Raw genomic sequence first — 27897 nt, forward strand, 5'->3', positions numbered from 1 at the left:
GTGTGGCCCCAGCAGACCCTTCCGGACAAACCATCTCCTCTCTTGTGCGTGAGGCGCGTGGGCAGCACGCGCCAGCTCAGTGGCAAGTGCGTCTCCATGGAGCCGTTCCTGGAGAATAGGCAGAGCTGCCGTAATCCCAGGGAAGCGGCTGGATTGTGCTCGAGTACCTTGGATAATGGCTCTTGCAGCAAGTGTGCTGATTTCCTAAGAGCTGCTGGAGACTGAAGGGTTTGCACCAACAGCCCTGGCCTGGCGTCCATTATGCAAGGGTGGCTTTTACAGGTCGTGTTTTCTCTTTCCCTCTCTCCTAGAACTTTGTCCAACTGGGCGTATGAGTTTGACAAATGGGCTCCTTCTGTGGTGAAGGTCTCGTACAAGGCAAGTAGTGGGGTTCAGTCCTGCACGTCTCACCCTTCCACCGTAGAGTGTACATGTTGAAAGGCGTACCCAGCCGCCACACGCGCATCAGTCCCTTCCTTCACAAGCGCACCAGCTGCTGGGTGACTGCGCTTCTGTGTTGGATCTGAATACTTGGGCAAGAGAACAGAGCTAGGTGGCATGGTCTGTGGAAACATTCCAGCTCGGTTTTTGGGGGGAAGCAGTCAGGAGCGTGGGATTTTCCCCCTGTTGCTGATAATCAGGACTTGTATATTTTGCCCAATGCATAGAGTCCAGACTAGAAGAGTGTGAATTCTACAATGCAGTGTGCGATACTCTGTGTAGGCACTGCTGGCACACACTAAAAATGTGCAATCAGGAAATTTTAAAGCATGCCAGCAGGGTCTACATGGGCCACTTAGCGTGCAGCGTGATGGTGCACATTAGAATTTGTACGCCCCTAGTATGCATTGCCGCATACTAGATCAGGGGTGGGAAATCTAAGGCCCAGGGATTGGATCCGGCCCTGATTTTTCTGTGGCTCAGTTGGCTCCCAACCCACAAAGGTCCCCTCCCCCCACCCCCACCTCGGCTGTAGACAAACTCGTAGTAACGCCCCTTGCTAGAAATGACTTTGATTTGATTTTTTTTTCTTCCGTTCCTCCTTTGCCAGGGCTCTCCAGCAGCGAGACGGGCATTTGTACCTCAGCTTCGAAGCGGGAAGTTTAATGTCTTGCTTACAACCTACGAGTATATCATCAAAGATAAGCACATTCTTGCCAAGGTGAGTTTCTCGTTCCTGTGGCTAATTGCCCTTCTTGCCCCATCGTGGCTGCCTTATGGGCCACTCCTCTTGGGGCTTTGTCGCCCAGCTATTGCCTTTTTCAGGCCCTGCATTTTATGTTCTCAGGAGTAACTAGATTAGTCAGTGATCTGCCATCCCTCCTAAAGTGGTGTGTGCTCACAACGAAAGCATTACAGGAAATGCACGTGCACACACACACCCTCCCCCAAGCTTAGCAGGCAGTCGCCCATCTTTCACACGGAAATCCTGGAAACTAAGGGTATGTCTACACTAGCCCCCTAGTTGGAACTAGGGAGGCTAATGTAGGCATTCGAAGTTGCAAATGAAGCCCGGGATTTAAATATTCCAGGCTTTATTTGCATCTTCCCATCCAGGCGCCATTTTTAAATCCCCTTAGTCCGAACTAACTGCCCGTGGCTACACATGGCAGTCAAACGTTAACTCGAACTAAGTCCTTACACCTGGAATGAGGTGTAACAGTTACTCAAACTAAGGACTTAGTTCGAGTTAACGTTTGACTGCCGCATGTAGCTGTGGGCAGGAAGTTCAGACTAAGGGGCTTTAAAAATGGTGCTCAGACGGGAAGATGCAAATAAAGCCCAGGATATTTAAATCCCGGGCTTCATTTGCAACTTCGAATGCCTACATTTAGCCTCCCTAGTTCCAACGAGGGGGCTAGTGTAGACGTACCCTAATGTACTTCAGGTCCACTCATGTGGCCTGTGTCAGTTCGTGGCTTGCGTTTGACACTCTTCCGAGGTCAGAATGTCGCTGTTTCATCCCCAGACGTGGGAGTGTGAAACTTCACCAGGCTAGTTACGTGGATTATTTCAGTAGTAGAGATTTGCGTGTTACCCCTTTATCTGGTGGTGTTTCTTTCAGTGAACTACTAAATTAAGTTGCATTGATTAGGGGTTTGTGTTGAGTTAAACTGGTGCATCTTCTCTCAGCTAGAGAGGCCTTCACATGGAGGTTTTAGCTTTTCCTGTTCCCAGTTCCAAAGGAAACGAAATGCCCTTGGCTTTATCCAGGAAGCTAAGGAACGGCTGAGGGTGGTACATGGTGTGTGAGATACTAGAATAACTAACTGGGTAATATTCCTCTTCCTTAATCATTTCTTGGGGTTACTGTCCCTTTCCTTTGTGTCATCCCCTTATTCTGCCTGCTGCCTCAGTTCTCGGTGCCATAGGCCAAGAAAGGGCTTGTGAATGGGAGCACCTTCCCAGCAGCAGCTTGAATGAAACTTGACAAGGCTTTCACAACCCTAGTCAGCTCTGATCTGTCTCTGAGGGCGGCCCCCGCAGGGCAGACATAGTTGCATGGATGGTGAAGACTTTGTGATTGGCCTGCGTTGGAGGGTGTGAGTAGAGCTGCTGCGCTTAGGAAAAGCGGGATTCCTGCAGGTCCTGACCCCGTCTCTGTTGCGCTTCTGTCTCTGCAGATTCGCTGGAAGTACATGATTGTTGATGAAGGTCACAGAATGAAGAATCATCACTGTAAGCTAACCCAGGTCCTCAACACACACTACGTAGCGCCGCGCCGCTTGCTGCTGACAGGAACTCCACTACAGAATAAACTGCCGGAGCTGTGGGCTCTGCTCAATTTCCTACTTCCCACCATCTTCAAGAGCTGCAGCACGTTTGAGCAGTGGTTCAACGCTCCCTTCGCCATGACTGGAGAGAAGGTAGCTGTGAAAATAGCCATCCGGCAGCAGTAGGATTCACACGACCTTGTGCTGAAATAAGGCACCGAATCCCTGGGGAGCCGTGCCATTTGATTGTAATGCTAGCTTAGACCGTTTGCTGCTAGGGCAGAGATACGGTCTTCATTCAGACGTGAATTTCTGGGGCCTGACACCAGACAGCGGGAGTGGTAATTAGCAAGTGCTGGAATAAGAGCAAGCTGTCTTTCTGTCCTGCAGCCATCCCAGCAGGTCGCTGCCTTGGATCTAGTCAAAACAGATTCTCAGATTGCACAAAATCCTCCAGGCTTTTAAGTGAACTGGAGAGATTCATTCAAATCTCCTCTCCAAGTGGAGTCATTGGGGTGTGAGTGCCGCATAGTAAAACTGCACAGGGAAAATGTCGAGGTTTCAGTACAGAAATCCCTGACTTGGACAGCTGCAGCCATGGGTTTGCAGTTTTGAGAGGTGTGTGGCTAAGTCAAAGCTGTAAGTCATCAGGTGCAGAGTTTATGGAGAGAGCCTATAGACCTCCTTGCTATTCCCAGCTCGGCCACTGGCCTACTGGGAGACCTTGGACAAGTCCCTAGCCCTCTCTGAGTCTGTTTCCCCCTCTGTGAAATGGGGATGATCATGACTTTCTTTGCAAAGCACTTTGGGATTTGCTCAAAAAGAGCTAGGGCTCCTTAGTATTGGGACCTTGCCATCTTTAGTGAAAATGTTGAGGGGGGGAGAGACTCAAGGCATTTTCATAGAATCATAGGACTGGAAGGGACCTCAAGAGGTCATCGAGTCCAGCCCCCCGCCCTCAAGGCAGGACCAAGCTCCATCTACACCATCCCTGACAGATGTCTATCTAACCTGTTCTTAAATATCTCCAGAGAGGGAGATTCCACCACCTCCCTTGGCAATTTATTCCAATAATTGACCACCCTGACAGTTAGGAATTTTTTCCTAATGTCCAATCTAAACCTCCCCTGCTGCACTTTAAGCCCATTACTCCTTGTCCTGTCCTCAGAAACCAAGAGGAACAAATTTTCTCCTTCCTCCTTGTGACACCCTTTTAGATATTTGAAAACCGCTATCATGTCCCCCCTTAATCTTCTTTTTTCCAAACTAAACAAGCCCAGTTCACGAAGCCTGGCTTCATAGGTCATGTTCTCTAGACCTTTAATCATTCTTGTCGCTCTTCTCTGTACCCTTTCCAATTTCTCCACATCTTTCTTGAAATGTGGCGCCTAGAACTGGACACAGTACTCCAGCTGAGGCCTAACTAGTGCAGAGTAGAGCGGCAGAATGACTTCACGAGTTTTGCTTACAACACACCTGTTGATACAACCTAGAATCATATTTGCTTTTTTTGCAACAGCATCACACTGTTGACTCATATTCAACTTGTGGTCCACTATGACCCCTAGATCCCTTTCTGCCATGCTCCTTCCTAGACAGTCGCTTCCCATCTTGTATGTATGGAACTGATTGTTCCTTCCTAAGTGGAGCACTTTGCATTTCTCTTTATTAAACGTCATCCTGTTTACCTCTGACCATTTCTCTAACTTGCTACGGTCATTTTGAATTATGTCCCTATCCTCCAAAGAAGTCGCAACCCCACCCAGTTTGGTATCATCTGCAAACTTAATAAGCGTACTCTCTATCCCAATATCTAAGTCATTGATGAAGATATTGAACAGTACGGATCCCAAAACAGACCCTTGAGGAACTCCACTTGTTATCCCTTTCCAGCAGGATTTAGAACCGTTAACAACAACTCTCTGACTACGGTTATCCAGCCAATTATGCACCCACCTTATCGTGGCCCTATCTAAGTTATATTTGCCTAGTTTATCAATAAGAATATCATGCGAGACCGTATCAAATGCCTTACTAAAGTCTAGGTATATGACATCCACCGCTTCTCCCTTATCCACAAGGCTCGTTATCTTATCAAAGAAAGCTATCAGATTAGTTTGGCATGACTTGTTCTTCACAAACCTATGCTGGCTGTTTCCTATCACTTTATTACCTTCCAAGTGTTTGCATATGATTTCCTTAATTACCTGCTCCATTATCTTCCCTGGGACAGACGTTAAACTGACCGGTCTATAGTTTCCTGGGTTGTTCTTATTCCCCTTTTTATAGATGGGCACAATATTTGCCCTTTTCCAGTCTTCTGGAATCTCCCCTAAGATTTTAATCTTAAAATTTTAATCTTAAAATCAAAAAGATTTTAATCTTTTTGTATTCTTATTTCCCGGGTGGAAACACAGGTGGATTTGAATGAAGAAGAAACTATTCTGATTATCCGTCGTTTACACAAAGTGCTGCGTCCTTTCCTGCTGCGACGGTTAAAGAAGGAGGTGGAAGCACAGCTGCCTGAAAAGGTAACCCCTGCAAGGAAGGTGCAGATCAGCACACGCACATGTGCCCCGTGCTTTCCGGAGGCCTTGTTGGAAGATGGTCTTTAGTCAAACACAAGTTCTTGTGCTCGGATGAAATTCCCTGGCCTAGCAGCTATCCAGGAAATCAGACCGGATCTAAGGGATCCTTGTGTCCTAGAAGCTGTGAACTGCACTGCACTTAGTGTTTTCTCTGTGTGTTTGTTTTATGTTGCATTCCTTCTGTAAGTCGTCACATCGCTGAATGGAGAGACTACAGAAGCTGAGACATCTTCTGAGGAAAATTGGGAAAGCTCCAAGATTTGAGCAATTAAAACTGTACAGGAATGGCAAATGTGTTCGCACTTCTGCCTGGCCCACGATAGGGGGATGAGCTAGATAAACTAACCCATTTACCCTTTAACTGGCATATAGTTGTCAGTGAAGCTGTTCGCTCCAGCATTTGATAGCTGGTTCCATGATGTTCTTACTAGAGACTTTTGCTTTTCATGGTTTCCTTTTCTTCACCCCGGTTCAGTAGGAAAGGTTTTTTCCCTGTTTCTGTGAAAGCCAAATGAATTTCCTGTCTAGGAACTGCTGCACTGCACTGATAGGGTGTTTTGCTGCTTTTCAGCTTGCTAGTCTCATCCCGAGGAGCTACGCTAGCCTGATGAGAACAAACCGGATTGGGGGCTTACCGCTGGCACAGAGGTGGTGGGCTCAAAGTGGGGACGATAGTGCTGCCCGACAGCTCCACCGGAGTGACTTGTATGCCTGCTCTGTTGCTCCTGTGGCTGGCACCAGCCAAGCTCCGTGGTGAAAGAGCATCTTGGCAGCATTCTGGCCAGATGAGAACAGTGCTAATGGGCTGGGAATCCCAGTTGAGCGCTCTGCAGAGAGCGCAAAGCACTCAGCAAAGGCAGGGCGGGGGGGCAGAGCTACAAGCCAGCCATGGGGGTAGGAGTGAGATGTTTTGGGAACAAGCTGAGAATGACAGTGGGGTTAGATCACAGAAGTCCCCCAGGGTGCTGATCATGTTGCTGATGCTGGCCTTCCTGCTCTCTGAGGCTTCTCCCCACCCTGTTCTGCGGGCCAGAAGCTTTGGACTCCTCATACCAAGGCACAGAGGTGGGGTTACTGCTTCCCTGCAGAACAACAGACACTGAGTCAGCTCAGCTCCGGGTGGGCTCCGCACCCAGGAAATCAGCCCCCCAAAGGAACCCAATCCCCTGACAAATCCGTCTTCCCCAGCGTAAAAGTTTTACACAGAGAAAGCTCATAAGATCAGTCCCCTTTGTTGATGGAAGAGGGTAAGTGTAAAAAGTAGGATTTAAGTGGCTGCAAGTGAAACAGTCGGATCACAGTAAGTTATGAAGTTAAAATCCTAATCCACTAAAACTTTGTTACATGCAAATTCTTACCTTCAGCAGTTGTTCTACTCATCTCTTTCCCAAGCTACGCTGCCTTCTAGCTTGGGCATGAGCCTTCGCCCTGTTTAGTCTTAGATAGTAAGTGGGGAGGTCTCCTGGCATCTGGCAGCTGCTTCTTCTGTTTGGTGCCCTTTGCCCCAGGCGGGAATTCTTCGTGCGCAGGTCAGACTTTTCTTACCTTCAGTGCAGAATGGGTTTCAGCATCAGGTGGCCTGGCATGACCAACCATGATCCTGGCTTACAGGAAAAACAGGGCCATTCACGTTTTGGCTTGAATGGTTAGCTTGACTACTGAGCCATTAAGAATTCTAAACAGATCCACACTTCATCTTTCCAACTTCACATCCAAGAGTGGAACAGGCACAAAAATGGGATCCACAGATTCAACGGATTTCAACCTTTAAAATGACGTGTCACGTTATCTGTTTTGCATAAAGCGCCTTCGAGTTATGCGTTCTCCTATTCATAAGCCAGAGGGTGGGGGTAGCGCTTACGGTTTGTGATGTGCAACTCTCCTCTGCTCTTCTAGGTGGAGTATGTGATCAAGTGCGACATGTCGGCGTTACAGCGGGTGTTGTACAGACACATGCAGGCCAAGGGAGTGCTGCTTACCGATGGCTCCGAGAAGGATAAAAAGGTGCGATAATAGGGCTCTGCTTTGTTACTTGTTCTCCCTGCATTCACCTGCAGCAGGGCTAAAAAGTAGTTCATCAACGGGGCCCGTTTCCCCGTCAGGTTTGTTCCCAGGCTCGCTGCCAGTCACACTGCTGCGACAGTGCTAGGGGGATTCTTTTGTGGAGGTAAGCACCTACATCCGCTTGGCTTTCAGAGGTGCCTAGGCTGTACTTAAAGTATTGCATGGGATCTTTTGCAGGGGGATACGGCAAAATGCCACATCTATTGGTAATACATGTATCAATCAGTACTCTTATCATGTACATATGAGATATTACACAAGCACATGCTGTCTTGTTACCAGCTAGTTGCTCCCCCTAATTTCATGGTCATGTGAGTTAGATGGGGGAGGGGTGGAGCCAGGTGTCTGCCAATCCAGATCGGTACTCCGATGTTGACAAGACGAAACAGAATCGTAACTAGATAATTTGGCGCCTGAGGCCAGACTGTCCTCGGTGCGGGTGGGGGTGCTGACGTGGCGCGAGGCACGAGCGAAGACAGCACAGTAGCTGTCTTTTCTACGCCCCCTCAGCTCTCTGCCCGAGGCAAATGCTTCATTTGCCTTGCCCTTGTTACTGCCCTGAGACGAAAACCCGGAGTCCTCCTGGAAGACACCTTAGATTTAGAGCAGCTTCCCTCTCCTGCAAGTCTATACCGGTTAGTCGCCCTGTGCATATGCAAAATCTGTGCGCTCTTGGCTGGCTGGGTCAGTCAGTCATCAGTGGCGGCTGCTTCTGCAGTGTCTTTGATGCTGCCACATTCCTCTTCAAGGGGAGGTGCCTGCCTCTGGCTCCCAGGGCTGTCAGTATGTCTGATCTTCGTGAGCCTGCTTGACAGGTCCTGCTGGTCTTGGATCTGGCTCCCATCTCCTCCCCAGCTGTTGTAACTGCTGGAGATTCCGGTCTTCCGTGCCTTCCCCGTTCACATCTCAGTCATTCAGCAGTGCAGTCCCTGCCAGAACAGATCTCTCCCTTTTACTGAATGAAGACGTGACTACAACATTATACCAAAACTGAATACAAAGTTGCTATATAAACAGACTTAATACGAAGTTTCTGTATAGAAGGACTCCACACACAGTTATATGTGGAAAGACAATACAAAGTCCTATGCAAATGATACAACAAAGTTATAACAGAGATTTGTCCACACCTAGTGCTTGCTGTGCTTTGGGACATCCCTTGAATGCATTTGGCACTGTAGGATGAAGCCTGGTCTAGACGTAAAGCTTCGCTGTGGGTAGGGTTAGGATGTGAAAAATGCCCATCTGAGCGCTGTAACTGCTAACCTAGGCCCCAGTGTAGACGCAGCTCGGTCAGTGGCAGGCAGCTGCAGTCATGGGGGAGTTCCTACAGTGACAGCAGATCCCTTCTGTCCTAGAAGTCTGTCCACGCCGCGGGATACATAGCTACGCCCCATGCCACCGGGAGTGTAGACATGAAGCAGAGGCAGTGTGCGCTTCTGCCCCGTTACTGAAACCTAAACCTGGGGGGGGGGGGGGTCTCCCAATTCGGCCCAGAAGAAGGTGCCATAAAGGGGGCTGCGTCTAATTGTTAGGAATTTCGCAGCACTTTGGATCACACAGATCTCTGGACAGCTGGCAGTAGCTGGTTGGGCTGGATTTAAAATGAACTGTTCCCTCGTCCAGTACGCTACCTCTGAGATTGCCTCTCCCCTGAGCTTTGCAATTCCTTTATTCCTTGCAGAAGGGGATTTTGTGGGTTCTTAACTGGAAGTTCACTTCATGAGCAGTGGGGTACATGGGCAGTTGTCTAGCTCAGTGGTTCTTATTCAGGGCCTGGGGCCCCCAGAGGCAATGTTCCATCCATGTGTGGAATAACTTTGTGCACCCAGGCACCACCAGTAGAAACACACCCTACCTGTGGGTGCTGACCAGCGGAGTGGCCGCACAGCTCGCAGGGAGCCCTGCCTGGGGCGGCTGCGAGTAGGTTTTAGCAGGTCTGTCGAGCAGGGCCAGCATGAGACTTATTCCGGCCCATGGCATAGGACTGAAACCCAGGGCCGCAAGCCCCGTGCCCAGGACTGAAACGGAAGCCTGAGCAGGCTAGTGTCATGGGTGCCCAGGCAACTGCCCCGTTTGCCACCCACGAACACTGGTCCTGGCTTTTATATGTGGAATCAGTTGTGAGTTTTTATAGCATGGTGGGGAGACCTCAAAGGAAAAGGTTGAGAACCCTGGTCTAGCTGTTTTGGGCAGCTAACGGCAGTGGGGCTGGGAGAATCGGCCTTGCTAGTGAGTGGAGAAGGTTTTGGAGTCGTTGGCTGGGTCCGTCTCCTAAAGTAGCAGCCCTGAGACTAGATCCGTGTGACGTTCTTGCTGAAAACTGAGTGAAGATGCCTCCCGTGTCCCTTCCATGCTCTGAGCCGTCCGCGCTCAGCTGCTAAAGCTCCCGGGCGCGACACATCCAAACAGTTCCGCCTTTGTCCTCAACTGCGCCCGTCCGCCAAGAGTGTAGGGCACCCTGACAGCAAGTGTGGTGCAGCAGGGTCTCAGCTTTCCCTTCCACAGCTTTGAAAGGGGCTCATTGGTAATCCTGGTTTTATTTGCACAGGGCAAAGGTGGTACGAAAACCCTGATGAACACGATCATGCAGCTGAGGAAGATCTGTAACCATCCGTACATGTTTCAGCACATAGAGGTAATGGGGACAGTGTCGCCAAGGGAGGATCTGGACCCTAGTGCACTCGGATCCCGTGTTGTGTAAAACGAGGGCTATGTAAAGCAAGCATGTTTGGGCTGCGGGTGGGTTGGGTTCCAGGGCGGCACTGTAGCACTCCTGTGTCTCCCCCAAAATATTCCCCTGCAGCCTCCAGCGTTAGCCTAGCAGCCAGCGAGAGTCCAGGGAAGTGATAGCAATTACAAATGGCACAATAAGGCTCGTTGTCTCACTGGATGCAGCCTCTGCTCATAGGCAGCTAGACAGATGTTCCGCTCGTAAATCCGGGGGATCCTCTTCCAGCCTCAGGTGCCCCCAGAGAGATGTTTGATGACTTTATTCCTGCGTGTTCTTTCCAGGCCTTCAGGCAGCCATTGGATAGCTTGTGAATGAAGCTGTTGCCATTGTGCCGAGACTGCTGTCCATGTGAGCAATCAAATGGCCGATCCCAAGCTTGATGTGCAGCTCTGTGGTGGGGGTATCCGCCACCAGGCTCACCAGTGTATCTCGGTGTTACACTGGACAGGAGTTAGACCTTTCAGCAGCACCAAGAATGTCAGGTCTGGTCACACTGATCCGAAAACTGTCCGGGACATCATGGGAGTCATCATGCAGTCTGTGGAGCTACAAACAGCACCAATTGCTTTGGTATAGCCTGCGCCTGAATACCGTGTGCCAGTGTGGTCTCCTTGCATAATGCCATGCGCCTCGTGTCAGGGATGCTCCAATAGATTCCAGTCGCACATCCGGCCTCCACAGACAAGAACTGCTCGGACATCTCCCTCTTAGCCAAGGATCCCGCTGTGCGGTGACAGGAAGAATCTTCGAGACAAGATTAAAATCCCACAACCCTCTATAGAAACGCACCAAGACTCTTGCACCCAGCTGAGGCTCTGTAGAGATCATTTCAGCCTCTCCAAACAAACAGCTTGGCGTTGCCCTGCTGAAGAACTGCCAGGTTTTGATTTGTCCGACGGATGCAGGCCGGATGGCAGGCAGAAAAGCAAACCGAACATTGGGGATAAAGAAGAAAGGGATAAAGAAGAAGACAGAAAATATTCTGTGGCCTCTCTATATAACTCCATGAGATGCCTATAGTAAGATGAAGGCCTATGACATAAGCCAGTAAATCCACCTAACCACAGTGCCTACATCTTGAATATTGGGTGCAGCTGTGATGGCCCCATCTCAAAAGAAAGCTCTTGGAATTGGGAAAGGTTCAGGAAAGGGCAAAGACAAATAAAGAGGTTATGGAACAACTGCCGTATGAGGACAGAGTAATGAGACTGGGACTTTCAGTCTGGAAAAGAGACAGCGAAGTGGGACATGGTAGTGAGCTAGAAAATCATTGTATGGAGAGTGAACAAAGAAAAGTTCTTTACTCACAACACGAGAACTAGGGGTCACCAAATGGAACTAATAGGCAGCAGATTTAAAACAAGCAAAAGGGAGTATTTCGTCTCACAATTCATAGAATCCTAGAGCTGGCAGAGACCTCAGGAGGCATCAAGTCCAGCCCCCTACCCAAAGCAGGACCAACCCCAACTAAATCAACCCAGCCAGGGCTTTGTCAAGCCGAGACTTAAACACCTCTAGGGATGGAGATTCCACCCCCTCCCTAGGGAACCCATCCCAGTGCTTCCCCACCTGCCTAGGGAAATAGTTTTTCCTAATATCGAACCTAGACCTCCCCTACTGTAACTTGAGACCATTGCTCCTTGTTCTGCCATCCCTCACTACTGTGAACAGCCTTTCTCCATCCTCTTTGGAACCTCCCTTCAGGGAGTTGAAGGCTGCTATCAAATCCCACCTCACTCTTCTCGTCTGCAGACTAAACAAACCCAAATCCCTCAGTGTCTTCTCATCGATCATGCGCTCCAGCCCCCTCATCATTTTGGTCGCCCTCCGCTGGACCCTCTCCAGTGCGTCCACATCCTTTGTATAGTGGGGGGCCCAGAGCTGGATACAATGCTCTCGATGTGGCCTCACCAGAGTCGAATAAAAGGGAATAATCACTTCTCTGGATCTGCTGACAATGCTCCTCCTAATGCAGCCTAATGGCTCCTCCTAATGCCATTAGCCTCCTTGGCTACAAGGGCGCACTGTTGACTCATCTCCAGCTTCTTAGTCACTGTAACCCCCAGGTCCTTTTCTGCAGAACTGCTACTTAGCCATTCAGTCCCCAGCCTGTAACAATACTTGGGATTCTTCCATCCCAAGGGCAGGACTCTGCATTTGTCCGTGTTGAACCTCATCAAATTTCTTGTGGCCCAATCCTCTAATCTGTCTAGGTCACTCGGGACCCTATCCCTGCCCTCCAGTGTATCTACCTCTCCCCCTAGCTTAGTGTCATCTGCAAACTTGCTGAGGATGCAACCCATCCCCTCATCCAGATCATTCATAAAAATGTAGAACAAAACCGGTCCTAGAACCGATCCTTGGGGCACTCCGCTAGAAACCGACCGCCAACCTGACATCGAGCTGTTGATCGCTACCCATTGGGCCTGACAATCTAGCCAGCTTTCTATCCACCTTACAGTCCATTTATCCAATCCATACTCCCTTAACATGCTGGCAAAAGTATTGTGGGAGACCGTATCAATTCAGTCAGTCTGTGGAACTCCTTGCCAGAAGATGTTGTGAAGACCAAGACTACAACAGGATTAAAAATGCGCTAGATACCTAAGCAGCTCCTTTTTGGGGAACCCTCTACTGGTAAACGCTCGCGTGGTGGACAGAGGAAACGTTACAAAGATACACTCAAGGCCTCCCTGAAGTTGTTCAGAATTGATACAACCATCTGGAAATCGCTGGCACACAACCGCCCTGCCTGGCACAATCTCATCCACAAGGGATGCCAAGCTCTCGAAGCAAGGCGCATCTCTGAAACACAACACAAGCGCATGCTGCGCAAGTCCAAAGCTACCAGCGCAACGATTGCAATGCCTACACGTCTGCCCGACATGTTCCAGGACACTTGGTGCCCGAATTGGCCTGATAAGTCATCTTCGGACACACTGTATCCAATCTCAAAGCACTTAGTGGTGTTGAGGTCTTCATCGACCACGATGGACGAACAACGAAGATAAATTCATGGCGTCTAGGTCCATCAATGGCTATTACCCAGGATGACCAGGGATGGTGTCCGTAGAGCCTCTGCCAGAAGCTAGGAGTGGGCAGCAGGATGGACTGCTTGGTGATGACTTGCTCTGTTGGCACCTGGCATTGGTCACAGTTAGAAGACAGTATTGGGCTTGGGTGGAGCTTTGATCTGGCCCAGTGTAGCCATTGTCCCATGGGAGATGTGGACACATGGAAAATGAGGCAACGCCTGTGTGTGATACAATGGAGCACGTCCTGTCTGGAGTGTCCTCTCCTTCCTTTGCTGCGTCCCGAGGGTATTCACCAGCTCGGCGGTAGGCTGGCTATCAAGCCTAGGCCGAGTTGCTGCTTCCTACCCAAGCCACACGAAAGAAGATGAGACTGATCTGACTTGGTGCTCAGTTTTCCATTAGGGCAGTTCCAAGAGTTTGTGGGATTCATTGGGCACTTGCGTCTGTGGAGAAGAGTCGGATACAATCTGGGTGACAGTGTGTTTGTGTTTTGGTTGCAGGAATCCTTCTCGGAGCACTTAGGTTTCACTGGCGGTATTGTGCAGGGGTAAGTCGAATGTGTTTGCGCTTTCCAGAGGAGGGTATTGGTAGTTTGCGTGGTGTGGTTTCAGTGAAGAATTACTCGGACTAGGCTAGTGGATTAGTGTACCAAGAACTGGGAGTTCTCATTTGCATGCTTGGATGATGCATTTTTAGCCTCTGGTTCTCACCTATTTCCAATCCTTTCCTATAAACTAGACTAGACCTGTACCGAGCATCTGGCAAATTTGAGCTCCTAGACCGGATCCTTCCCAAGCTACGAGCCACCAACCATAAGGTGCTGCTATTCTGTCAGATGACCTCTCTCATGACCATCATGGAAGACTACTTTGCATACCGTGGCTTCAAATACCTCAGGCTGGATGGTGAGTGTCACTGGTAACCGAGCGACAAGCATTCACCTCTGGAATGCTGTGTACATGCGCTGATCGGTAGTTTACACCCTGCATGTATAGCTACGCAGCAGTCCGGGAACAGCCCTGCTTCCAGTACTCATCACCGCGCACTGTGATTATCAGCACACGTGAAACATGCACGAAACTAACAGTGCTGTGAATAAAAATAAAGCCCGGACTATTGTACGCAATAGCATGATGTGCTGGCTCTGGGAGAAGCTGGTGGGATTATGCTGTTGCAATATTGTCAGGGCACACCTGCTCCTGGACATGTTCCTTCCTTAACCTATGATTGGGAAAAAGGCTTGCCAGGGTTGCACATACCTTCTGCTTTTTTCTTTTAAGATTACATTAGGGAGGTGATTTACTGCGCTAATCCATCCTGCCGTCTTCCACCTCTTCTGTCAGGGAGCGTCCTGTTCTGTAGGCTAACGTGCATAGGCCTTGTGCTGTCTCTTGGAATTAGCCTTCTTCTGGGGTTTTGTAACCTGCTGCCTTTGGTGCATTGATCCCCTTACGTGACATGTTATGTCCTGGAAGATCCCAAAGGACTTTCCAACCTGGTGCACAAGATGCATGCACAGACCTCAGGTTGCTGCCATGACTGCTGATTTTGGGCACTACAGTATTGGCAGTGTCTATCTTGAGTCGTCTCCACTGGGCCTGGTTTTCAGGGGATGGGTTCTCAACACTTTGAGCACTGTGGAACCCCTCTGTGCTCTGTGGAGTCCTGAGTCCATTTTAAATAGGAAACATGGCCCGGCGGGAACCAGTAACCTCCTTCGTCTCCCTGGGCTTCTAGGGACCACTAAAGCTGAAGACCGTGGCATGCTGCTGAAAACCTTCAATGAGCCAGGCTCTGAGTATTTCATTTTCCTGCTGAGCACGCGAGCCGGTGGGCTGGGACTGAACTTGCAGTCTGCAGATACCGTGATTATTTTTGACAGCGACTGGAATCCGCACCAGGTAAAGAGATGCCGCTGGATTGATGGGGATCCCCGGCGGGGTTGTGGGTGGATCTTTCCAGAGGCACGTGAGACCACGTCTTGCGTTTCTCAGATAACGCGGGGGGGAGGACTAGTGTCCCGCTCAGGGCTTGGATGGACTGTGTGCCTGTCATGCTAGGCTGTCCCCACAAGGCTCGAAGAGTGCGGCTCCACCTGGGTTAGAATAGCACCGAGGACACCGCAAGCCGGCTTTTCATTCGGGTTAGCGGCTTGAGTTCGGCCTCAGGCTGCCTTCAAGGCTTTCACTCGAGTTGCCAGGCTCAGCCAGGTTGCCATGTAAATTAGCTAGCGTGGGTGGGTGTGTCAGAATTGAGAGCACTCTTGGGGGGAGGGGCCATTGCAGTAGGTGCCGCCTGCACTGCTGCTTTTCCCCATCATCCTCCCGGCTGCCTTTGCAGTGCCAGCACTCGCGTCTTGCCATGCTCTGTGCATCTCCATGCCACGGCCTTGAGATGCGAGTGCAGCCCAGGGCCCAGTACCAGCATCTGCTCACACTCTACTGGTCTCCCCTTTGTCTCCGCTCCGACACAGCGTGGGCTGTGGGGAGAGCCTCCTGTGGCTGATCCGTAATTATCACGAGCGGTGCTAATTAACGTGATTAACCTCCTTCACTATCCCTGCTAAACTGCTAAAGATCTCTCTGTCCCGCCCACTCCACATACTGTATGAAGACACCGAGGCCGCCAGCTCACCAGGTCTGCTAAGAACCCCTGCGTAGACACTTGGCTCTTGCAGGTATAGCAGCTTGAGCAGCTCTCAGCAGTTTGTGCCAGCTAGCCAGCCTGTTTTGTCTGAATTGCTAAGTACAAGAGCAGTCAGCAAAACGAGCTGCTTTCGTTAAACTTCCCCAGTGGCTGTACCAGAACCCTCGGGGCCATTGAGGTCCTCCAGGTAGCTCTGGGAGGCAGGCGTCCGTCCCGTTCCTGTCACGTACCGAAAGGCTTGGAGAGTGAGGTTTAAATCACCCTGCAAACAGCGTGCTCCCCTCTTCAGGATTTGCAGGCCCAGGACCGAGCGCACCGTATTGGGCAGCAGAACGAGGTGCGTGTGCTCCGCCTCTGCACCGTGAACAGCGTTGAGGAGAAGATCCTGGCTGCAGCCAAGTACAAGCTGAATGTGGATCAGAAAGTCATCCAGGCCGGCATGTTCGACCAGAAATCCTCCAGCCACGAGCGGAGAGCTTTCCTCCAGGCCATCTTGGAGCACGAGGAGCAGGACGAGGTAAGGGGTGGTGCAGGCTGCCCTCTCTGCTACTGCACAGCGTGACTGGTGAACGCGTGGCTGGCTTTTGCTCCGCTGCTCTATGTCCCCGAGGCCAAGGGCATGTGGGCTGGAAGGAAAGAGCATGAACACTTGTTTCTCTTTTGAAGTGAATTTTAGTGTCGGTGAAAAGTGCCGGATTGACAGCCCTGGAGACTGAAGTCCTCTATTTATCCACAGAACAGATACAGCACGGGCAGCGGCAGTGGCAGTGCGAGCTTCCCCCACACTGCCTCAACCCTGTGCCTGAACCCTGACTTGGAGGAACCACCTCTAAAGGTGAGAGGGGTAGTTCAGTCTCCATGCCCATTCAATCCTCGGCCTCACTGCTGAGACTGCCAACAAAGGTGCCAGCTCTGCTGGTGGTCTCTTGCAACGTGGAAACCTGTCCACTAGACACTGGACTGAGACCACCAAACTCATTTCACACAGACAGCCACACAGGCGTCAGATGGTAGCAATGATCAGTGTTCGGTTTCCAGCATACGAACTGCCGCGGCGTCTTCTCTCGCCATTAAGCCGGGCGTTTGAAATCTTGCAGGAAGAAGATGAAGTTCCTGATGATGAAACGGTCAACCAGATGATTGCCCGTCACGAAGAGGAATTTGACCTTTTTATGGTGAGCGTGGCTGAGGCCATGGAAGAGAACTGAGCCTGCCTCTCTCCCGGTAACGCAGGCAGTGGTTTTGCTGAGAAGGGTTGAGCTCCTTATGTTTGAGCAAACTTTGACTCGAGTAAGGAGTAGGGGTCTGATCAGTAGAGCAGTAGGGCCTGAATCAGGACTTCTGGGTTCTGTTCCTGGCTTTGTGAGGGGAGCAGGGTCTAAAGGTTTGAGCAGGCTCTGCCCGGTCTTCGTTGCCCTCAGCTTGCCTGAGATCTGATGGGGAAAATCCTTACTGTACAGTGCTACTGCCGTGTGTTGACGTGCATTGAAAGCTTCAGCTGAAAGGTGATAGGAGAGGCAGCGTGTGGAGTTCTGTAGAGTGTTCCCTATGTCTCAGTGAGCGCACCAGATTCCTTTAGACAACGACACACCTCAGCGTGAGAGATGCATGTGGAGGAGCGGGTCTGGCCGGGTCTGCCCCCGGCTTGCCCATCAGACGTTCTGGGCTCTGGTGATGAGCCCGGACAAGCCAAAAACCGGGCAATGGGCTGGAGAAGCTGACGGACGCTGCAGCAGCACAAACGATGTGTCCCCTGGGACAGGCCAGCCTTAGTGAAGACGGGGGGACGAGATGCCGCGCAGGACTAGCTCTTTTCTGTCTCCGGTTCTGCTGATCGCGGCTAGCGTCTTGTTCCGCCGAGGATTAGCCTCACGCCAGCTCGCTTGGGGGCGCGGCTCTTAGCCTGGTGTGGCATATGAGCTGTGGTGCATCCGTAGATACCCAAATAGTTGCTGCACATACTGCGTGTTCCCGCTGCGGCTCCCCCCACAAAGAGCTTTGCCCTCAGAGATGGCAGCTGGCGTGGCTCCTGCATGGCTGAGATATGCCGGAGGCTGCACGGCAGCATTCTCTGCTCCTTGGTACCTGCCGGATGCCAGAGCCAGCTGTCCGTTCCACAGCCAAGCTCAGTTGCACACTGGTCCATCGGGGGTCAGCTGCGTGACCCTCGGCGCCTGCCTCGACTCCGCAGGCCAGCTAGCCCCCAGTAGATGCGTTCGGGGTGGCCCCAGCCCCTTCTGTCGCTCTGCCAGCGGCCCCCCTCCCCCCAGCAAACCCCTCTTATTTTAGCGCATGGACCTGGACCGCAGGCGGGAGGAAGCGCGCAATCCAAAGCGCAAGCCCCGTCTCATGGAGGAGGATGAGCTGCCCTCCTGGATCATCAAGGATGATGCTGAGGTGGAGCGGCTGACGTGTGAGGAGGAGGAGGAGAAGATGTTTGGGCGAGGCTCACGTCACCGCAAAGAGGTGGACTACAGCGACTCGCTTACCGAGAAGCAGTGGCTCAAGGTATACATGGTACAGCATCGTTCTCCAATGACCTTCTCATCTACGTGCTCCTGGGGTTTGTGTGCGCTGCAGGAAATACCCAGTACTGGAGGCTCTGGTGTCGCGTAGCTCAAAACCAGCCCGCTCTGGGTGGGCGCTTGAGTCCCTCGGCACCCTTCCTTCCCACCTGGCGGAAGGTGCCTCTTCCAAATCCCCCACGTGCTCCTAGCCAGTGACGCACGGGACGCCTCGGCCCATTCGCTTGCCACCAACCATTTCTGCGCTAGGGTCCGTTTCTGGTTCGCCATCCGAGGCTGGTACTGGGTATTTGAAAAAGTCCCCTCCCCACAGCACAGGGCTTGAGGGGCTGAAACACTCGACGCCAGGCCAGAGCTGCCTGCTCCTGTAACGGCCGCCGAGTCTCCCAGGCAGGTGGGTGGGAGAGGCCCCACTGGGAGCCATCCGGGGGAGTCTGCTTGTTTGAGCAGCAGCCAGGAGAGGGGCTGCCCCAGCTCCCAGGCTAAGGGGGATCATTCCAAGACTGGGCTCTGAGTGCGTCTGGGGCAGGAGGCGCTGCCCCCTCTTCCTTCCGTGGGGGGGAAGCCAGGAGACTTCCAGCCACCACTTCCAAGAATGCGAGAGCATTGGCAGGTGCTGTTGCAAGGGGTCCCCGTAGGACCAAGTCTGAGAAGCCCTTTTCTGCAACAGCTTGAGCTAAGGTCTCCGGTTGGGAGGAGGGGCGGACGGGACGGCTCCAGCCCCACTGGGCAGCCGGCTCTTTTCAGTGCAGCAGATTAAAAGGCTTCCTACAAATGGCCATGCTTAGGGTTGGCCAGGCACCTCCCTCGCCCCTTTGCCCAGCAGTCTCCGTGCTAGCGGCCGCTCTGTGCTCCCCTCCGTAGGCCATAGAGGAGGGCACGCTGGAGGAGATCGAGGAGGAAGTTCGTCAGAAGAAATCTTCCCGCAAGCGCAAGCGAGATGTTGACGTTGGCTCTGCCACCCCGACTACCAGCACCCGCAGCCGAGACAAAGACGACGACAGCAAAAAGCAGAAAAAGCGCGGCAGGCCTCCGGCCGAGAAGCTCTCCCCAAACCCCCCCAACCTCACCAAAAAAATGAAGAAGATTGTGGATGCTGTGATTAAATATAAGGACAGGTAAGAGAAGCGGCCTGGGTTGCACAGGGTCCCCTGCACAGGGTCTGCGGGGGGCGGGAATGGGGGGAGCCTGGTCCCAGCCTGGGCAGTCTGTGTGGTTCCCCGTCTCTGCAATGGGCAGAGCTCTCCTGCCTTCCCAGGCGCTCTGACAGAGCACACCAAGTACCGCCAGCTCCTATCCCAGGGGGGAGGCTCGTCTCTGCTGCGGGGTCCGACTCGCAGAGCGTGTCATGCAGTGAAGGCAATGGCAGGAGGGTGGACCCAGGCTGCATGTTGTACAAGCTTTGGGAGTCAGGCTGCGATTGCCTCGTCCCGCCCAGCGTGCGCCTGGCCCGCGGGCAAACTGCAGCAGCTGGCAAATCCAGCCACTGTGCCGCTGATCTCAGACGCCTTTGTCTCCAGCAATCCGCTTCTCTGCTAGGTCCATGTAGGCTTGACACGGCCTCGTGGCGCACGCCTGCCATCGGGGTTCTGCTGGACAAGCGCCATGACAGCTCCGCTAATGGCATCATGGCCGAGAGGCACGCGAGGCCCTGCGGCGCTCTTCTAGCTAGCACGGCAGAGAGCTGCCAGCGTGGGCGGTGTTAGGAGGGGTTTGCAGTTCAGGCGTTAACAATGCAGAGACGTTCGACCCTGGTCTGTGTGAATCAGTCTGAACTTTTCAAACTATTTCCTGTGTGGGTTTCTAGCCTCTTTGACTTGGCCCATGAACACGTCCTTTCTCTAGCCTTTACTTTTGATTAATTGACTCAGAGTCTGGAAAAATTCCCTGGCTCGAGGGACGTATTCAATGTCTCTGAGTTTAGAGCCTTCGTGACTGGCCGTAGTGCTTAGAGCACATGCTGGAAGAGGCATTTTTGAGTTGGTGCCTGCGTTGCTGAGACGCTCTGGAGCAGTCTGCACCACCCCGTATCTCAGGAGCCTTTAAAGAAACAGCAAGGCTTTCCCCGTCCCGCGTCCAGCCAGACCACTGCTTTTCCTCTTGGTACCTGAATACCCCACTGGATTTTGTGCAGCCTAGAAAAAGAGATGGAGACCGGGGCCTGCTGTCTGATAGTTGCCGTAGCGACCGTTCAGCAAGACGGTACCCAGCCCTGCCCCTTCTTGGCTAGCGTATTTGATTGTCTGTCCCTCAGCACGGAGCGTGCGACAGGAAGGCCGCGTGTCTTGCGGGTTTTGTGAGCCGTTCTGCGTGGCAGGCTGGGAGCTGCGGCCCTGCTGATGGGGGAGGGGATTGACTCTGTCTTTGATCTTGTATTTCTTCCTTGCTTTGTAGTAGCAGTGGACGCCAGCTTAGCGAAGTCTTCATCCAGCTGCCTTCTCGCAAGGAGCTCCCCGAGTACTATGAGCTCATTCGCAAGCCAGTGGATTTCAAGAAGATCAAGGTAACCCTGCTGGCCTCAGTGGGTGTCTGGCACCAGCAAGACTCTTACTTCATGTCCTTCATCAGGATTTAATGCAGTTCAGTGCGTCCGAAACAGCCACAGCCCACGCCCAGCCCTTCTCTTCTCCTGGTCAGCCACCCACGCTACCCTGGCCACTCCTTACGGGCCCGCCTGTGCCCTGGTCTTTACTCAGTCGTTTCCATCTTTGCCTGGCCCTGGCCTAGCCCATGAGCTGGGACCGGCCCCCCAAATCCCCCTCGCCACGTCTGTCCTTCTCCACCATCCGAAACCTCCCCTGAGCTCCTGGCTGCGCAGTAAATGGAGGGGAATGCAGCCCTCCCGCCCCCCGCCAGAGCCCCCTAGGGCCTTTAGCACCTCTAGCCACGCTGCCAAGTGCTCTGGGCCAGCCTCCTCGAGACCAGCCCGAACGGGTTCATCTGCCAGGCCCCCTCCCTGTCTCCCCTGCGCTTGTGTTCTGAGAGCTGGGCTGCCAGCCACTGCCCCGGGGAACTGCTGCTAGGTCGGCCGGGGAACCAGCCTTTTGTTCTGTCGCGTCTTAGCCTGGCCTCCACTGCCGCGCATGCAGCGAGGTGCTAACTGCCCTGGCGCGGAGGCGGGAATGAAAGCGGAGGCCGACGGGCCTGAGTCTGGGAGCAGCATTCTCAGCCGCTAAAAGCCAGCTGAGGGAGCGTGTGCAAAACACCCTCCTATTCGGATCCTCCCTCCACCTTCGCAGCAGCGCCCCAGCCCGGCCTGGGCTCCACCCAGGCTTTTCCTGACTGCTCCCTGCAACTGCTTCCCCCGTGCACACCTCCACACCTGCCACGCCACCCTGGCCAAGCGCTTGCTCACACCTGTCCCAGGCAGAGTCCCTGTAGAGTGTGGGCCTCTCCCTGGATGGTGCAATTAACCTCTGCACATCTGTGCGCTAAATGGGGGGGGGGGGATTTCCTTCTAGCTTGGGCATGAGCCTTCGCCCTGTTCAGTCTTAGATAGTAAGTGGGGAGGTCTCCTGGCATCTGGCAGCTGCCCTTTCTGTTTGGTGCCCTTTGCCCCAGGCGGGGATTCTTCGTGCGCAGGTCAGACTTTTCTTACCTTCAGGGGGAAAGGACGAGATCAAGAATGGGCCTGGCATGACCAACCACGATCAGGGCTTACAGGCCAGAGCCGGGCGCGTGGTGAGGGGAGGGGGAGCACCAGGCGTTGAATCGCTGGCCGCACTGGGCATGTTTCTGACCTTTGCCCCCTTTCCAGGAGCGCATCCGCAACCACAAGTACCGCAGCCTGAACGACCTGGAGAAGGACATCATGCTGCTGTGTCAGAACGCACAGACCTTTAACCTGGAGGGCTCCCTGGTAAGGTGCTGCCCTCCCCTCCGCCCAGGGAGCGGTTGGGACTTCCAGGGGGCGGACTTAGAATCCCGTTAGATGGGCCAACCTGCTCTTCCTTAGCAGAGCTGCAAAGCCGGTCTGGCGGAAGCCGGACTATCCCCCAGCACGGCCGGCGCTGAATGCCCTGCCTGGGGAGCGAGCTGGCACCCGGGAGATGGAGCAGGTGTCGTGCTGTGGGGAAGGGCACCCGGCCCTCTGGTGCCTTGCGCAGGGGGTGGGGGTCAGGAGCCAGGGCTCCCTCCAGGAGGGGACCCGCCCCGACTCAGCCAGGCCGCCTTGGCTTCCCCCTCCAGATCTACGAGGACTCCATAGTGCTGCAGTCTGTCTTCACCAGCGTGAGGCAGAAAATCGAGAAGGAGGAAGACAGCGAAGGTGAGGAGAGCGAGGAGGAGGAGGAAGGAGAAGAGGAAGGATCTGAATCCGAGTGTAAGTACTCGTGTGTGCGCGCCTGCTGCTCCCCTGAGCGGGGGTGTGCGTGTGTGTGCGTGTGTGTGCGCCCGCGCCCACCATGTTCTGCCCTCGCTGCACACGGGGAAAGGTACCAGCCAGTTAGGGAGCACACTGAGGCCGTGGCCCCTGCCCTCCCCTCCCTGCTCCAGCACAGGACTGAGGCACATTGGCAGGGCACTGTGGCTGGGGGAAGCGTGCACTGCCCTGCCCATGTTGTCTCTGTTCTGGGGCAGGGCGAGGACGGCAGGCGCCAGGCCTGGGAGGGGGGGGGCAGTGCATGCTGTTCTCTGCATGGGGCGTAACCTCACGATTGCTTTCTAGGCCACAGCTGCTCAGCCAGGTAGGTCGGGAGCTCTCCAGCAGCAGCTGAGTTACAGGCCAGGATGCAGCGGGGGGGAGGCCCAGGGCCTGGTGTTGCCTTTGCTCTGGTTGAGGGCAGCCATTGGAGGTAAGCAGACGGCACCGCTGCCGCCCCGAGCTGCCACGCGCTCCCTGCCTGCCGTAGCCGCACGGGTCTGACGTGCCGCGCAGCTCTGTGGCCGTGTCCAGCCTGCCCTTGTCCGTGCTCAGACGCCATCTCCTTGCGCTTCCCCACAGCTCGCTCTGTCAAGGTGAAGATCAAGCTGGGCAGGAAGGAGAAAGCACAAGACCGGCTGAAGGGTCGCAGGCGCACCAGCCGCGGCTCCCGGGCCAAGCCAGTCGTTAGTGACGACGACAGTGAAGAGGAGCAGGAAGAGGTAACTACCCAGTTGTCCACCGCCACCCAGGGGCTTCCTGGAACCTTGCGTGGGCCTTGCCTGGAGCTGGACTGTAACAATTTGCCTTCTGCGGCTTGGCCTTTGCCGAGCACCTGTCGCGGGGCCGGGCCGGGGGGGAGGAGCCGAGCCCCATTCCAAAGCAAAGACTGAGCACTCGGGAACGCTGAGGGGAGAAACGGTCCCTACTCAGCCAGCCCTGGAATCTCCCCCTCATCTCCCCTCCCTTTCCTCTTGTCTTCCAGGATCGCTCAGGAAGTGGCACCGAAGATGATTAAGCAACATTCCATGGTCCAGCCCCCAGAGGCAACCTCGGCAGAGCGGCCGCGCCGTGTCCCTGTAGCTCTAACGGGTAGCAACGAGTGTAGTGTCAGACTTCAGTAACTGTATCCAACTCTTCCCTATTGATCCTGCAGAGCAGCTGTAGGACTGTGTGTGTCCTGCCTTGTCCTGACCTCGGTAGCGTTGTTACAGCATTAACTGGTTCCGAGAATCGCGGATGGGGGAACACTCGGGATCTTTCCTTTGATGGCAGTACTGTTTCAGTGGCAGTATTGAATCGCTGTAGTTGTAAGCTGTGGATGCATGTGTGTAGCAGTCCACTCCTAGTACTGTATTTTATGAAACAGGTCGAGCCGCCAGCTGCCTGCCATTCGACCGGGGGCGGCGGTGACTGTGTGTGTCAATGTCACTGGATTTCAAACAGTAATAAATTAAACAGAAGGTTAATTTTTCAGCTGGGTTTTTCTGGCTCACTGGAAATGTGCGTTGAGTTAATGGGGCCCCACCACCCCCCTTCCTGCAGCTGCCTGACCTGGCCATCAGCTGCCCCCCCTTTGATTCCCCCAGAAATGCTCTTGAGCTGGCCCCCCTGTTAGCTTGGCAGCTGTAGGGGGCAGGATGCATCGAGACCTTCTGCCTCTTTGCTTGCTCCAGCACCGCAGGCATTTGCCCCCTGGGTTCCGATCCACCCAGGGGTGCCTGGGCCTGTTCCGTAGGGGCTGCTCCAGTCCGGGCCGTGTAGCCCGTGAGACCCAGCATTAAGCTCTGCAGCACCTAGCCGACCTGCCGCAGCCGCCCCAGGATCTACATGGTGAGCCCGTCACTTAGCATCCGCCCTCGGTGCTGGCACCAGGAGGGCTGGGTGAGGCCCCTGGCAGGCTCCCCTGCCTCCGTTCCTGGGATGGTTTCTTTGCACCCCCCAGGCTGGCGATTTCCGGGGTTGCACTGACCACCACTCAGGTTTGGCGCACGGTTCTGGGCTCACTTTCACAGCCTGCCTGGCCTCAGGGCTTGGCGCCAGCCGGGAGCCTGCAGAGGGGCCAGGCAGTTCCTGTCCTGCCCGCGAAGTCCACTAGGTGGGGTTGCAGTCAAGCGCAAGCCCCGATCTCCGAGGGGTCCCGTGTCCGGGCAGGAGCCGCGCACAGAGGGCTGCTCCGGCAGGGCGGAGGCGGCGAGTGCGGGGCCCTTCCCCGGTGATGAGAGCCTAAAGGGGAAGGCCTTGCTGCACCGAGCCTTTCCCAGGCCCTATTCCGGCCCAGCCCTGCGGCCTCCGGCTCGCTGGCGCCTCCCCGCTCCGCAGCTTCTCGCTGCAGTCCACTTCAGCAGCAGGGCTTGCGCGTCCGGCGGGCGCTGCTCTCCGACGCTGACGGCTCTTGCCGTCTGGTTCGTGTTCAGGTCGCCTGTGGCGCACTGTCTGGTTTGGCCGGGGCACTTGGCCACGGGGCATCATTAGCCCAGCGTGGCAGACCTTGCGTGGATCGAATTCCTCTCGCTAGCTCTGCTGTAACGCTCCCATCTCGATGTGCGTTTCCCTGCCTTCCAATTTGTCCACTTCATGCATCTCACGAAGCCGGCGGCCCATGCCAGCCTAAGCCCTAAGAAATCCAGCACAGGGCCAGCGTGGGCACAGAGCGCCCACCTGCAGGAGCTGGGAAGGTGCAGGGTAGGGTTTGTTTATCACCAATGAATTGTTCACGAGGGTTTCTTGTAATGCTTCGTGCCCTATAAGCACCTTGTAGGGGCAGGCAGGGAACGAATCCACCTCTTGGTGTCTGAATTCTCTGCCTTCCCCCAGCTCCCTGCTGCCCTTTCCTCTGTGGCTGCCAGCGCAACCGTCTTTTCCACCCAATAGCTGTGGCTGTTGTGATGATGGAGATGGTGGGTGGGGAGGAGCAGTTAACAGTAGCTGGTTCCTCCTGACATCTTGGCCACATGGATCCCACTTACGGCTCGTGTGGCCCAGGCGTGATGTACGCAGGGGCTGTAAGTGGATCCACGTGGACAAGCTCTCCTGAGGAAGTGGGGGCGGAGGGGTTCCCGTGGGAGCTGGTGCCCTGCTAGTGCCTCGCGCCCCAGCGCCAGGCTGCGGTGCTCCGAAGCCACCGGCCGGTATTTCTTGGCTCTGGATGCTGGCTGAAGCCCTGACGAGCGCAGCCGACACATCCAATGACTGCGCCAATGTCTTATTTCATCCCCCAGCTCGCGCCGCCTTCGCCTGCCCAGCTCGCGGAAAGCGGGCCAGGTGGGGGAGGGCCGCCAGCCACGCCTAGTGTTCCACAGCACTTGCGGGAATACCGGCCACATGCTGACGCCAGCTACCACTGCAAGTCAGAACCGGAAATCCTGCTCTGCCTCCTCCCCGCCTCCCGGCCTCCTCCGGCAGTTGCAGCAGGAGTGACTCACTCGCTGTACTAGACTCCGTGTCCTTCCCCTCTTCCTTCCTGCGTGATGGGCCCTGTCCCGGCCGCGTGGCCCCGTTACAGAGAAGGGAGGGGAGCGTGGCCTTGCCTCGCCCCGGGGGCTGGTCAGAGCCTGTTGCTTTTCCCCCGCCAGGGGAGAGACGTGCCAGGGGCCGGCCCGGCTCCAGGGCTGACCCCTGCGGTGATGCCGCTGAGGGGCCAGTCTGGGAGCTGTAGACTGGAGGGGCAATCCCCGGATGAGCCGTTGCTGGCGGAAGATGCTTTTCAGAAACAAGAGCTCGGAGGGGAGGGGGGGGACGTTTTCCAAAGTCCCCCAGGGATTTAGAAACCTGAGCCCCTTCTCCAAAGGGCCTTGGGGCCCGAGGGTCACTGAGTCTAGCCCACCTGCTCTGCTGCATTGGGGGGGCCTGCTGTGGTTTGCCAGGGCGGGGCAGGAACCCTGGTCAGTGCCCAAGGGGGGGCTCTGCCAGAGCAGGGCGTGGCTGTTTCATTTCCCCCCTGCCTCTCGGGCCAGGCCGGCTCCCCCCGCTGGGTTGCCCTCTGCCTGCCCCCCCCAGGAGCAGCACATAGAGCCCGGGATGTTGGGGGTGGCGGCTGCCCCCCCCCCCCTGTCTCTGCCTTGAGGCCTCAGGTGCACCCTTGGCAGCGTGTCCTCCATGAATCAGGACCCCGGCTGAGTGTCCCAGTGTGACAGGTGGTCCCTGGAGCAGGGGAGGGGGCAGTGCTGGGAGGGATGTTCAGTCCCTGCTTCCCCCTCAGTCCCCCAGTCTGGGAGCCTCCGTTCTGTGTTCCCAGCTGTGTCCGCTTCCCGGCGCTCCCTTTGCCGAGGGACCCGGACTGCTCTGCCCCTCTGCCCCCGTCACCTCGCCCCTCCGCCCCCTGCCTCAGCCCCAGGCTCCCTGCGCCACTGGCCGAGTCGGGCTCTGGGCTTCGGTTTTCCACCTGAGCCCCGGCCCTGCCTCTGGGGGGCTGGGAGAATAAACCCACGGGGGGGGGGCTCTTCTCCCCGGGACTCCCAGCGGCTGTGAGCTTGGGAGAGGAAGGCCCCTCGCTGGGCCCTCGGGAAGGGCTCGGCCGCAGGCAGTAGCAGCGCGGCTGGCTGACCGTGACTTCTCCAGGGCAGCCACCTGGGCCGTGGCCACGGAGGGTTCGGCCCGGCAGCCCTGGGGGGTCCGGCAGGGGGCCCTCCCCGGGGCCCTCCCCCAGGCTACAATTGGCCTTGGCCTTGCTCCAGCACCGGGACCATCCTTGTTTATGCTCCGCTCTGCCCTTGGGCGGGTTGGCCAAGGGCTCTGGCTTCTCTTCAGGAGACGAGTGGGCGGCGGCAGGGAGGGGGCCGCAGTGGGAGGGAGCCTGTGCCGGCCTGGCAGCCCCCCGGCGCCCAGCCCCCGGATCAGCAGCCCCCCCCCCGGCGCCCAGCCCCCCGGATCGGCAGCCCCCCGGCGCCCAGCCCCCCGGATCGGCAGCCCCCCGGCGCCCAGCCCCCGGATCAGCAGCCCCCCGGCGCCCAGCCCCCGGATCAGCAGCCCCCCCCCCGGCGCCCAGCCCCCCGGATCAGCAGCCCCCCGGCGCCCAGCCCCCGGATCAGCAGCCCCCCCCCCGGCGCCCAGCCCCCCGGATCAGCAGCCCCCCGGCGCCCAGCCCCCGGATCAGCAGCCCCCCGGCGCCCAGCCCCCGGATCAGCAGCCCCCCGGCGCCCAGCCCCCCGGATCAGCAGCCCCCCGGCGCCCAGCCCCCCGGATCAGCAGCCCCCCGGCGCCCAGCCCCCCGGATCAGCAGCCCCCCGGCG

General features: G+C 55.3%; 1 protein-coding gene across 8 annotated transcripts in view; it reads left to right on the forward strand.

Moving 5' to 3' along the window:
- SMARCA4 (SWI/SNF related BAF chromatin remodeling complex subunit ATPase 4) overlaps positions 1-24135 on the forward strand; it is a 60541-nt gene extending 36406 nt beyond the window's left edge. For 2 of the 8 annotated variants that reach the window (XM_075916159.2, XM_075916157.2), the window contains exons 18-36: positions 312-378; positions 1052-1162; positions 2625-2867; positions 5132-5245; positions 7199-7306; positions 9918-10004; positions 13636-13682; positions 13874-14040; positions 14873-15036; positions 16071-16298; positions 16518-16616; positions 16879-16956; positions 18071-18298; positions 19171-19424; positions 20701-20809; positions 22064-22165; positions 22495-22627; positions 23249-23388; positions 23652-24135. In XM_075916159.2, the coding sequence (XP_075772274.1) occupies positions 312-378; positions 1052-1162; positions 2625-2867; positions 5132-5245; positions 7199-7306; positions 9918-10004; positions 13636-13682; positions 13874-14040; positions 14873-15036; positions 16071-16298; positions 16518-16616; positions 16879-16956; positions 18071-18298; positions 19171-19424; positions 20701-20809; positions 22064-22165; positions 22495-22627; positions 23249-23388; positions 23652-23684 (2512 nt within the window). In that variant the 3' untranslated portion in view covers positions 23685-24135. The remainder of the gene's footprint in view (positions 1-311; positions 379-1051; positions 1163-2624; positions 2868-5131; positions 5246-7198; positions 7307-9917; positions 10005-13635; positions 13683-13873; positions 14041-14872; positions 15037-16070; positions 16299-16517; positions 16617-16878; positions 16957-18070; positions 18299-19170; positions 19425-20700; positions 20810-22063; positions 22166-22494; positions 22628-23248; positions 23389-23651) is intronic. The other 6 variants (XM_075916160.2, XM_075916161.2, XM_075916162.2 and 3 more) reach the window with 6 other exon arrangements.
- Positions 24136-27897: the final 3762 nt, after the last annotated feature.

The sequence above is a fragment of the Pelodiscus sinensis genome, chromosome 31 (assembly GCF_052426305.1).
Source record: "Pelodiscus sinensis isolate ZL-2025 chromosome 31, ASM5242630v1, whole genome shotgun sequence".
Taxonomy (NCBI): domain Eukaryota; kingdom Metazoa; phylum Chordata; order Testudines; family Trionychidae; genus Pelodiscus; species Pelodiscus sinensis.